Here is a 13325-nt window from a genome sequence, read left to right as displayed (position 1 = left end):
TTGTAAAATTTTCCTCTGAAAATATTCCAGATAAAAAAAAAGTTTGAAAACCAGGCTTGGCTCTCTTGGTGGGGCCGACTTTCCATAACTTAACCATATTGCGTCAACTCTTCGGGTACCATTGGCATCTTTGTAAATGGCGTGGCTTCCTCTTTGTTATCATCATCCTTAGCCAAACACTTGGATTCTCCAGCGGGCAGGACTAAGAATTAGGGCTTAGTTGCTGGGACCCCACCTTGCTTCGTCAACTAGAAGTGTGAACTGAGAGATTCTATAAAAATACCGTTCTTAGTGTCTATGCAAGATGAGTATGTTGGAGAGTAGTCAGTCTCTCTCTTACTTCCTTACCCATCCTTTCTCTGTATAATTTCCAGGTAAATAAGCTTACATGCATGATATTTGTCCGAGTATCTAAGGAAGATATTGGGGACCTCACCAAGCATAGTGAACATATTATCTGACCTGCTAGCAAGTCTAACCCACTCACTGAGGAGTGTTGCAACAACAGCCATGATTTCCAAACTTCTGTCCTAGCCCAAATCACCTGGGGATCTTTGAGAATGCAGATTCTGGACAAGGCAGCTCACAGTGGGGTCAGCACCAAACTGATGGTGGCCAGACTGCTGGTTCAGGGACCACTCTTTGAGTGGCTTCTCTACCAAGTACCATTGGTGTATGGGCTGTAATGTTGCTGTTTGTGAAGGGCTGGCCTGTGCATTGTGGGTGCTTTGCCAGGTGCCGGAAGTATTCCCTCCTACTTGTAACAAATAAAAATAAAATGTCTCCAGATATTTTACATTTCCCCCATGGACAGAATCACCCCCAGATGAGAAAAACTACCCTAAGTGATCCTGAAGGTTGGCCACGTGTGAGGTCTGCAGTGTGACTTGCTTGTACATTTGAATTAGCAGAATTCTATTCTCCACAATTCCTAGAGCATGTGCCACAAAGGCCAAAGGATTTCTCCTGTCCTGTGTCCTAGCACCCAGAAGACTTTTGGGTGCTCTGGATGTCTGTTGGATATTTAGATTTGTTAAATCCATGACCGTGCATGCAGCAGTGAACAAACTTCAAAACTGAGTAGAGTCTGGCGACCAGAGCACAAAGTGACATCTGCCCCCTGCCCTATCTCCACACTGACTGAACTCCTGTCAGCAGAGGTTCCCACCCTCTGGCAGCTGCCCTGTCAGCTGGTTAATGGTCTGTGAAACTTCAATACACAAGGGGATGCCGCTCCAGATGAAGCTTTCAGCTGGAAAGAGAATCTCAATCCACATCTTCAAAGGTGACATTTTCCTCTGTGTTTTAAGAAAGCGGTCTTAGTTACCTGTAGCAGTTTGGAGTGAAAATCAGCTTCGTGATGTAAGCGCACACACACCCCTGCCCCCCACTTCCTCAAGAGAAAACAATGGCTTCCCTTTCAAAGACAGGCCTTGAAAAGGCAGTTGTATATTACAGAACAGTTACCAGAAGTCTCTGGCTAGCAGGATTTCTCTTTCACAGGGATACCTCCCTCACTGTTGGTCTCCCATTCCAGAGCACATGTGGCCAGCCTCTCCTTCCTGTCCCCTAGGGCCCTTAGTTCTCTGCCCACGGGTCTGATTGCAAGGTTGGTACCAGACATAGCCTCGCAAGTATACATTACCATTTGCACCTCTCTGCCAACAACTCCAGCCATTAGGAGGTGGGATCTTTCTGAATGTAAAAGCCATTTCAGGCTTTTGTGTTTTCCTCCAGAGTACTTGTGTAAAATTCCCTCGGGAGGTAGTAATTCCTGTAACCTTGCAAAGCTGCTAACCAATTTACTCCCCAAATTCTAGTGTTCTTCAACCATTAGCAATTGTAGACTTGATTATTCTTTCTCAAGAGCTGTATTTAAACCACAAAGAGCGGTTCTGAGAAACAGAGGCACAATTGTTACACACACACAGACACACACACATACACAAAAGTCCCACACAGAATAATAGGGGATTAGACCAGAACACTCAGCTGCACTCTCTATGCCTCATACCTGGGGCTGCAGACATTGATGAGCTCAACGGGTGACGAGCTTTGTGACAGCCTCAGCTTCAGTCTGAAGATTGAGGAAAAACTTTTGTCTCTAGGTTGGTATTTGAAGCCCAGGTGCTGAGGACGCCACTCAGTAGAGGTCCAGCAGAGCTCGGTTGACAGAATAAATAGATGAACTGAACACAGTGAGAGCTCATGGGTGCAAATGAGCACCGCTACTTGGCCAGCTCTACTAGAGGAGAGTCCTGGACTGGACCTTAGAGATGAGATTATCCACCCCACCCCCACGCCCCAGTGTGGGGGACTGTGCATATCCCCCAGCTGTGCAACAGCTGGTTCCCCAGAGAATACAGAGCTGCTGCAGGGTTTGGGGGTGCAGTCTCCATGTTAGACTGCTATAGAAATAGCAGCCTGGGGGGTCTGGGGACTCTGTGGACATGTAGAAGGCTGCCTGAGGGTTGTTGGAGGAAGGAATGAGACTGATCCAAAGGCACGGGAAGACTAGACGTGAGTGTGTGTGTGTGTGTGTGTGTGTGTGTGTGTGTGTGTGTGTGTGTGTATGTGAGTGTGTGTGTATGTGTATATGTGTGTGTGTGTATGTGAGTGTGTGTGTGTGTGTGAGTGTGTGTGGGCATGTGTGTGTGTGTGTGCGCGTGTGTGTGTGTATGGGTGTGTATGTGTGTGTATGTGAGTGTGTGTGTGTGTGTATGTGAGTGTGTGTGTGTGTATATGTGAGTGTGTGTGTGTGCGAGTGTGTGTGTGTATGGCTGGGCAGGCAGCCACAGGAGACCTAAGCTGCCTGGGTCCCACCCAGCACCTGTGCAAAGGGGTCAGCCCCTCATAAGTACTGTCCCACTAGTTGTTGTTGTTGTTGTTGTTGTTGTTGTTGTTGTTGTTGTTTGTTTTTCTTTTTATCTCTGATTCTCCCACCAGTTAATGGCACATCTGGGTCCTGAATCTGATCTTCTGATCGCTCAGTGGTTTTTCTTGTTAACATATCAACTCTCCGATGATCTCATTCAAGAGCTTTGGGGTTTAGACTAACTTCTTAAGCTACAGTTTGCTCTGCCTGTCGAATCCTAGTTTTCGGCTCACCCTGTATCCTAAGGCTTAATCTTCCCTAAAGAAGTGCTTTGGAGGTCTAAGATCGATACGGTTTATTGTGAGGAGCACCCACAGAGGCTCACTTTCGCTATGCAAAGCTGGGCTTTCTGCACGGTGCTGCAGCTGCGTGCTCTGGCATTTCTGCGTATTTACCGCGGGAGTTCAGCTCCAGAGCGTTTCTGATACAATTAACACAGATAGTTGATTGAGTTTCTTCGTAACTGATCTCTCAGTATTTTCAACCTCTGTTTGGAAGTGTAAGTATCATATCACAGATGACCTAAAACTACCAAGTTCTTATTACTGTAGGTCTCAGGGTGTTCACAGAGATCTTCCCTTGTCGTTGATGTGCTCCGAGCCCCTCCTTCCCATCCTAGTGCTTAGGGCGACCACATCACCCAATTCTGACTCCCCAGCAGGCACACTAGGCACTGCTGGCCTTAATATCACTTGATAGGGAGATCACCTGGGTGCCATTTTAGGGAAAGGTACCAAAAAAGGATCCAGGTTGGCAAGGGAACCCTTGGCCCCAGAGTTGGCTCCATGCTACTTAATGGCTCTAAGCAAGAAGTCTGGTCCCAGGAAGAGCGTTGTCCAGATTGTTCACCCTGTCCTTCCTTGAATGCTCCCGCCTCTTGTTGGCAGCCTGCCACTGAAACTTTTATTTTCTATGAGCTGTCAAGGGCTGTTGACAGCCCTGAAGCCCTCCTCACCACTGGGCTGGGGTTTGCGCTGCCACCAAAGCCTAAGGCCGATGAACCAGAGCAGGGGACCTGCATCCCACAGCCTCTCAGAGAAAGCTGAGGTCACACAGAGCCCCTGAGTCACAACTAGTCAGCCATGGATTCTGTCAGTTGGGGGGCAGAAGAGTAAGGCCCTCTGGGTATCATCAGGAGAGCTAAGCTTAAGTGAGGTGGCTGGGGTAGCTGGGTGGTTTTGGTGGCATGTCCCCTCCTCTGAGTAAAGCTGTGTCCGCCATGTACCCAGGTTCCAAGTCTTTAAGTGAAGGAGTCACTGGAGATTCTGGGCAAAATGCAGGTGCCTATGCAGTGTTTGGATAACCTGAGCCTGCCTCTCTGATGAGCTGTTGTGTAAAATGGATGCTGTGTGGACCTCACCCCACAGTAGTGGTTCCAGCCTTGGCCACCGAGTGGAATATCTTGGAGGAGTCTTTTAAATCACCAGGGCTCACTCTGCCTACCCCAAGGAGATCAGAATTCTGAGGCTAAGACAAGGATAACCTTCGCTTCGGAACTCTCCAGATAACTCCCCCTGGGTTGTTTGTGTGCCTGTGTCGATGATGACACTGATGCCCCCCATGTCATGAGTCTGCAGAAGTATGTCGTGTATGATAGAAGTATGTCGTGTGTGATAGTCTGCAGACGTATGTCATGTGTGATAGTCGGTATGGATTAACAGCGGCGTCTACCCTCAGTTCACCAGCTCCAAAGATCCCCGGAAACATCCCAGAGCCTGAGCAGGAACCCTTGCTGTTCTCTGACTGTGGACGGTCACTACAGCTGCCTGCCCCAGAGTCTTCTCGGCCTAGAGTGGTGGTGGGGAGTCAGTGTGTGAGCAAAGCTGGAAGCCACACCTTCCTCTAGAGCGGGGATCCATCAGATTGAGAGACAGTGTGTGCAGGGCTGGGGCCTAGCCAGTTGTCCACTTACTCTCATGCGAGACCAGGGAGAAGAACCAGGCTGTGAGATACAGAATCTTAAAAAATAAACTTAGGGGCCAGGATAAAGGTGCTTTCCACCACACATGACTACCTGCGTTCTAACCCTGGAACCCACACAGTAGAAAGAACTGACTCCCTTGGCTTCTGTACACACACACACACACACACACACACACACACACACACACACACACAGACAATATACATGTGCATGCACACATACATGCATACATACATACAAACACAGACATACAAACACAGACATGCATACACATACACATACACATATACACACATTCATACACACATACACACTCATACATACACACACTGTCAGACATATATACATATGCATGTACAATACATATGCACACACATGCATACATATAAACACATACATACATACATACACATATACACACATACACATATACACACATTCATACATACACACACTGTCAGACATATATACATATGCATGTACAATACATATGCACACACATGCATACATATAAACACATACATACATACATATATACACACATACACACACACACACACACAGAGTATGCTCTTCCTTCCCCCCACACAAATAAATAAGTATACATTTTTTTGAAAGAAAAAAGATGTATTTGTATTTTCTTTAACATTTTAAAACAGGCTCTAAAAATAATAAAACGATTCTAAATAAAACCCAGAAGTAATTTTTTAAAAAAATATATCTATTAAATAATTGTTCAGGACAATACCTGTTTTTAAAATCGATATTCCTTACTACCTTCCTATACTGCTATTTTTCAGGCCAGCAGGCAAAGCAGGGAGATGCCTCAGCTAGGTTTTAAGAACTCAGTTCAAGAAGGAAAATAAGGGCTGGAGAGATGGCTCAGTGGTTAAGAGCGCTGACTGCTCTTCCAGAGGTCCTGAGTTCAATTCCCAGCAACCACAGGGTGGCTCACAACCATCTGTCATGGAATCTGATGCCCTCTTCTGGTGTGTCTGAAGACAGCTACAGTGTACTCGTAACATAAAGGAATAAATACATTTAAAATTTTTTTTAAATTTTAAAGAAGGAAAATGAAAGAGATCGTTGAGTTAATTGGGACAAGACTAGCTGCTGTAACAAAACCAATATCATTCTAGGGTCTCAACCCAAGTTTAGTGAATGGGTAGCCAGATCAGGAGGAGCCCCACCAGTCACTTGGATACCTCTTACCAGATAGCCCTAAGGCTTGTCTCCTATACAGAAGAGGGTGTGGGTAGCGCTTAATGAGTGTCATCTCTCTACCAGGCTAGACCATACATCCTTTCAGCCTTTGAGCAGAGCCCCAGCAAATAGCCTCTGGCCTGCAGGAGCAGACTCAGCTAAAATCTCCACTAAGCAACACTTGCACACGATTACTCCCAGCAGTCAAATGTGGTGACTGCCACCTGGGAACACTGACCACAACTAGACCTGGCCCCTGAATCAGGAGAGAGGGACCACAGAGCTGAAATGACGTTCTGAAGGTGTGCGCTGTGTTTCCTTCTTCCCGCAGACATCGCCAACGGCACCAGTTCAGGGGGCTACCGCCCGCCTCCCAGAACCAAAGAAGTCATCATCAATGGTCAGACTGTGAAACTGAAGTACTGTTTCACCTGCAAGATCTTCCGCCCGCCTCGAGCCTCCCACTGCAGCCTGTGTGATAACTGCGTAGGTGAGTAGGACCCGGGATGCTCCAAGAGAGCAGGTACCTGCTTGGGTGCTGATGGAGGGGACCTGGTTTTAATGCGTCTACTAAAGGCAGTGGCTCCCGCGTCAACGCCCTTGTCTGTCTCCGACGCACATGGTCACCAGGCCTCCACTGGACACGGTTTTACCGTGGACTTTTATTTTTTAACCCTGCCACACCCCGGAACCTTCTCTCCCAGAGACTGAACCTTTGTTTCCCGTGGATGCCAGTTAAGCAGATACTTGAAATAAAGCCATTGCAGCCCTGGGTCTTTCCGTTGCCCGACAGCTGGCCGCACGCATTAAAGATGTACTTTGTGCGTTTCTCTACCCCTCCCCACTGCTTGGAAGTGTCTGTTGGAGATGGAGGAGGCCTCAGATCTGAAGGAGGAAAAGAGATAGAAATAGCAAACTTCCACATGGAGCTAGACCTCAGGCAGAGGGACAGGCAGAGGGACAGGGCCAGCTCAGAGGTCCTTGCCTACGTAAAGCCTTCTATTGGCCCTATTCTGGCTTCTAGATACCTGGATCCCAGACCCTAGGGTTTGTGACAGGACTTCCTCTTCCTTTAGACTGAGAACTGGTATTCATAGCCATCCTCCATCCTAAACATAGCTCCCAAGAGAGGATGGTGACAGTAAGGCTTGGCCATCCTGCAGAAGACCGGAGTTCCTACAGCCAGCCTCCACAGGCGTGAGAATATAAACATTGCCCCTCCCTCATGCCTGGAAGGAGATGGGTACCCTCAGAACCATGTCTCCCTCAGAAACACAAACACATTATTGATTTCTACCACTCTCTTTCAGCGTCAGGATTTTCTAGTCTCAGTTCTACCTGAGGGGCAAAAAAATAAATTTTACAATGTAACTCCGGCCACACCAAGAAATCATATTAATCCTAAATTCGCTTTCTCCTAACTTTAATAATGTGCAGTTGGATGCCAGGGCCATGTTTTCTCTGTCTGTATTTGTCTTGGTTTCCATTAACTTAAATTTCTGTTAGTTTGTGATCCACTGTGAAAAAAACTTGGGCTTTTCTTTTCCCTTCCCACGTAGCAAGGAGCCAGAGGTGTGGCATGGGGTAGCCAGGCTCTAAGTGTTCCCTGCATGACTTAGACAAGCTACTTACTGTGCTTACCTTACTGTGGTTTCCTCATCCCTATAGTGGACAGTTGAAAGATAACACAGACAGACAGGCACAAATCCATCAGAATAATGCCAGGCTTGGAACAGGCTTTAGCCGCTGCAGCCGCCGCCGCCGCCGCTGCTGCTGCTGCTGTTACTACTATACCTAGATGTTTTTGAGAGGCTTTGTCTAGGCAAATCCTTGATACGATGTCACACTCTCAGTTATGAAAACAGAATCAGACCCTGTTCTCCTTGCAGGGCACATGGGGCCCCTATAAGGCCATAGATCAGGCTTAGGTGTGATTAGGCACCCTTGGTGGCAATACCTCTCCCGGTGGCTGTTCCACACCTACCTTGAGAACATTTGGGGCTAGACATCATGGTGACCCCAGTGCCATCCAGGGAACAGCCTGAGGGGTGTGAGCAGCCTCGGGACCTTTCCTTAGGTTTTCATTTTGACCCCGGGATGGGTACAGGATGGACTGGACTGTCATGTCAGCACTCTGGTTATTTCTCATGTTCTCTCCTGTGTGTGCAGAGTCGGGGGTGCGGCCTATCCTAGGCTGCATTGTGATTAAATAAGAAATGTTGTCTACAAATCTGAAGTGTTTCCTTCCTTATCATTGTGAAATCTGTACCCATTTGTAGCCACCTTCTGTCCCCACTTTCTCATTGGTACCCATGTCTCAATCCTGTTTCCTGTCTCTGGGCCAGAGCTGTAATCATGCTTAAAAGAGAAGACTTTTCCAATCTCATCGTTGGTTATGGTTTGGGAATTCCTGCTGGAGTCTTGTCACTTCCTACAGATTCATGTAGTCCCAGTATTGGCCCACGTGGCCCACAGGCACGTGTGTCTCTTAAAGAAGCCAGGCAAACAGGGTGTAAATCTCCTTGCCAGAGTTATGCGTGAATTTTCACAGTTGATGGCATGTTTTTGCCAGAGTAAAACAGTTTGAGATAGTGTCGCTGCTGGTGGACTCTACCGATTGTGAAAGCAAGAGCCACCAGCCCTCAATGGTGGCTCTTTCTGAGGGCTTGGTCACAACAGCAGCCCAGCAGTCTCCGTGCAAGCTTGGCCGTGTTCCACAAACCAGAGACACTAAAGGGAAAGAGGAAAGAGAGAAAGTGACAAGGCCTGAGGCGGGGGAGGTGGGGGGTGCAGGAAGAGGAAGCCCAGCCTAAGGAGACAGCCTGATAGGGCCTATGAGGTTTGGTTCACAGTGCTGGGGCTGATCCTAACCCGGTCTCTGACAGGTGAGGTAACAGGCAGTCAGTTTAAAATAAAGCTATTAATTGCATTACATAGAGACACAGACAGACACACAGAGAGACAGATAGACAGACATACACACAGACATACACACAGATAGATAGATAGATAGATAGATAGATAGATAGAGAGATAGATAGATAGATAGATAGATAGAGAGAGAGAGAGATGCACAAAGACAGATATACACAGAGACATACAGATACACTCACAGAGACACACACACAGAGAGACACACAGACATACACACACACAGTGTTATCCAGGCCTACATATACATATTCTTGGTTTTTCCAGTTAATAGCACTACACCAGCCTTTGGTGTGACAGGCCACAGATTAGACCTCTGCATTCAGGAAATAGAGCGGGAGGCAGAAGTCACCCACAGAGGAGTGTAATTGCCAGGTTGCTGCTGGTGTATTTTTAGATAGAAGGTTTTTACCAAAACAGCTCTACTTTTACAGGAAGTAAAGAAGACAATGGTGTGTTGGAAGCCCAGGTTAGAATACGGGCTTCCCTTCCCTCACAGGAGTGGCTTTGGGTTGTCACTTCCCAAGCATGGTGGATAATTGCTCTCTTGAATTATAGGAGAGGAAACAGCAAAAGGCAGATTTCTAGGTTAACTCAGAGAATCCTTTTTCTCTGTTAAATAAACTTTAGATGAGAGTCAAGTCATAAGAGCTTTGCATTACGAGTTGAGGGCTCAGAGAAGAGCTTTCTTGAGGACCAAGTGCTGGTGCAGCCACAGAAAACAGTAGGAAGAACCCAAGGGCTGGGACCTGGCTTTCAACACACGGACCCAGGCCTGTGGTCTGGTTTTATCAACGAAGACCCTCGGAAGCTGAGAAAGCTTTCTCACTACTCCCTGCTATTTCCAACCCTATAAAACAAGGTGAGCCTAATATAGGTTATAAGTTTTGTCTAAGGATTAAGTAAGGTCACACCCACGAAAGTATCTCACTCAGACATTGCACACACAAAGGGTCTGTACATGTCGCCACCAACATCCCCACCCCAAGCCAGCTGTGCTATGTCCAGCTATCTGATATAGACAAGATTCAGAGCCTGTGGAGATGGCTCAGTAGGTGATGTGTCTGACCCACAAGTGTGAAGACTTGAGTTCAGATCCTCAGTACCTGTGTACAAAGCCAGGTCCAACAGTGGTCTCTAAGGTCTCTAACCCCAGTGCTAGGGAGGCAGAGACAGGCAGATCGGGCAGCTTACTGGCCAGCCAGCTCATCTAGCAAAATCGGTGAACCTCAAGGTCAGTGAGTGAACTCGTCTCCAAAAATAAGCTATGAATACTTTAACAAGACTACCGATATTGACTTGTGGCCTCAACACCTATGAATGTACACACCAATGTATATGGATATACAAAAAGATGTACACATACACACACACACACACACACACACACACACACACACACACACACACACACACACACACGAACAAGGTTCATCCTGGCAGGCATAGGCAGTACCCCGATCTATGGATAGGTTCTTGCCAACCTTCGATAATAGAAGAGAGCACATCAATATTTTCTTTGTCTCTCTCACGCGGCTGTTGTTTAGCTGCTGTGTCTGTCTCTTTCTCTGGATCATCCTCCTCCTCTCACTAGTTCACTTATGTACATCTGGAATAGACTATTTGAGGCTGTCTATTCATCCAGGCAATCTGGAATAGACTATTTGAGGCTGTCTGTTCATCTGGGCAACGTTGGCACTTACGAATATTTTTACGTTGCTTTGTGTTGGGGAGAGCATGGGTGCACGCAGACATGCCGTGGCATGTGTGTGGAAGTCATGGGACACCCTGAAGGAGTCTGCTCTCTTCCCTCCTCCATTTGTGCTCCTGGGATTGAGCTCAGATCATCAAGCTTTGAATCAAACTCACTGAATCATCTACCGGCCCCACAGAATACTTTTAAGCGTCTAGTATCCAGGTCCAGAGCCGCCCCTGCTCTCTTAGGACCTCACAGCTCTCCAGTCATTAGGGCAAGGCTGGTAGGAGAAGCGAGTAACAAAGCAAAGCTCACTGGGTCTCTAAGTGACTGTGAGCAGCCTACACCCCTGCCCCAGAACCTGTTCTCTACCTTCCCCTGACTGGCAGCCCAAGTTCTTTCCTGGGCCCCATTGGTGTTAGAGGAACCAGCAGCTTTTACCACAGTTACTGCTGTGTCATTCTCAGAATAGATTTTTAATTTTGATACTGTCTTATGTGTGTGGATGTCTTGCCTGTATGTATGCCTGTGTCCCACTTGTGTTCCTGTCACCAGCAAGGGCCGGTGGAGAGCATTGACTCTCGCGGAAGTGGAGTTACAGATGGTTGTGAGCCACCATGTGGGTGCTGGGAGTCAACCCCTGACTTCTGGAAGAACGACCTGAATTGGGTATTTTTAACATACTATCAATTCGTAACGAGAAGGTGCTCCCTTGAAAGTAATCACACACTATGGGCGAATCAATAAGGATGTTTCCCAACCATGAAGATGAAGCCTCTGTAAATTGACCATTTCCTAGAGGGAGGGATCTCAGCTACAAGCTAAGAATGACCCTCTGGAGCCATAGCTGCCTGGTCCTTGATCCACTGTGTTCTCTGGGTAAAAGACCTTCTCTGTACCTACAGCATCATAAAACTGCAGGGTCTGAGAGAGCAAAAGAGGGAATGCCCAAACCCTGGGGCTGTGCCAGGCTCTGGGAGCACCAGGCAGTGCTGGCCTCCCTCACCCAAGGCAAACCCTGATCTGCCTGGCAACAGTGTCCAGAGCCCTCTGCAGGGAAAACCACACCTCATTTACCGCGTGGGCCCTCCTGTCCCACAGCACTCCCTCTGGTAGCTCTGGTAGCTTCCTTTGTGGTGCCGGCTGAGACTGGATCACCTTGCCTGTGTGCTAACCACCAACACTAGATCCCAAGTGTTGCTTCACGTAGCCCCCATTGTTTGCAATGGCAGAGTTTGGCTTGGCACCTGCCTTTAAATACAGGCTAGTGTCCTGTAATTTCTTCTTAGATATTTGGGTCTGGTAAGGGCTGATTATTTTGACAGAAATTGTATCTTGCAAGGGGAATGGAGAAAGATGGCAGGCATCTGTTTGCTCCCGGGAACCCAAGCACCCATGTGCCTCCAGAAACATGTTTGCATCTCACCAACGTTTCCTGTGCCTGTACGTGTCAGGCACTGTGCTACCCTAGATACGTCAAAGTAAAAGTCAGTCCCCAGGGACAGCGTCTCAGAGCAGAGCACACAGAGCTCAAGGCATTGTGTCTGCTACGCTCCGTAGATAGAGAGTAATTATATGGTGGTGTAGAGTATGGTTGAAAATTGTCATCCACACTCACGCATCAGCTGACGCTGCATAAGACATAGGAAGCAACCATTTTTAGAAAATTTAAGCATAGCCTGGTATAAGATGAGGCCAGCGAAAAACAACCTCCCTCCTTTATTTCAATCACTTAGGTCAACAAAATACAAAAAGAAGGCAAAGATATCAATAGAAGGTGGAACGTATGTAGTTCTATGAAATGGACTTGCCCATATCAGCAGTCCGTGTAGCAGGAGCAGAAATCAATCATAGTAGGCTTCAAAAATAACCCAAAATTTTGAAAGCAGATAATGTATGAGCTCTCATCTCATGGCTTGGGGCTGGGGGAAGGGCTAGAGGTTGACCCCAAAGATGGATGTGCAGACAGCCAAACAAAAAGTTCCGAAGAAAGCTTCTTGAGGGTCAGGTCGTCTTCAGTGCCACAGCTGTGACACCTGGCTGTGACACAGTAGAAACTGACAACAGGAGGAACACAAAAGAAAGCTGCAGCATTCGGAGTTATAAATTACAATATTTATCCCTCAAGAATACCGAGCACGTACACAGCGTGCTTTGATTTCGTTCACTCCCCTTCACCTCCAGCTCCTCCCAGCTTCGTACCTGCTTCCGTTATAACCCACTGACTCTAACGTGTGTTCCCCATGTACACACGGATGGGGGCCCATCCGCTGTAGCATTTTCAGGATACAGGGGGCCACACCTCTAAAGACTCCTTCCCTAGCAGACATCAACTGCCAACAGATACATGCAGGGCTGGGGGCTCGTTTGCCCTCCCGGCACCACACGTGAGTGTTGACTGACTTGATCCTGTACGGGCAACCACAGCTCTTGGGGATTCATGGGTCCATCTGTCCTGTCATGTCCAAAAGACAGATTCACTGCAGTCCTCCCAACCTCTGGCTCTTACAGTCTCTCTGCTTCCTCTTCCACGATGTCCCCTGCACCTTGGGGATAGTGGGTGTGATATAGAGGTCTCGTTCACAGCCGAGCCTCCGGTCACTTACTCTGTGTACGTTAGCCAGGAGGGACTCTCTGTGTTAACCTCCCATGGCTGCACAGAGATGCTCCCCTGATGAGCCTAAGAGCCTCACTAG

At 47.7% G+C, this 13325-nt stretch overlaps 1 protein-coding gene across 3 annotated transcripts in view; it reads left to right on the top strand.

Moving 5' to 3' along the window:
- Positions 1-13325, top strand: part of Zdhhc14 (zinc finger DHHC-type palmitoyltransferase 14) — a 268390-nt gene that overhangs the window by 185970 nt on the left and 69095 nt on the right. For all 3 annotated transcript variants that reach the window (XM_032894755.1, XM_032894752.1, XM_032894754.1), the window contains exon 3: positions 6334-6492. In XM_032894755.1, coding sequence (XP_032750646.1) covers positions 6334-6492 — 159 coding nt within the window. The remainder of the gene's footprint in view (positions 1-6333; positions 6493-13325) is intronic.

Source organism: Rattus rattus, chromosome 2 (genome assembly GCF_011064425.1).
Source record: "Rattus rattus isolate New Zealand chromosome 2, Rrattus_CSIRO_v1, whole genome shotgun sequence".
NCBI classification, from domain to species: domain Eukaryota; kingdom Metazoa; phylum Chordata; class Mammalia; order Rodentia; family Muridae; genus Rattus; species Rattus rattus.
The sequence above is the reverse complement of the archived record's forward strand: the minus strand, read 5'-3'. Positions and strand labels throughout refer to the sequence as shown.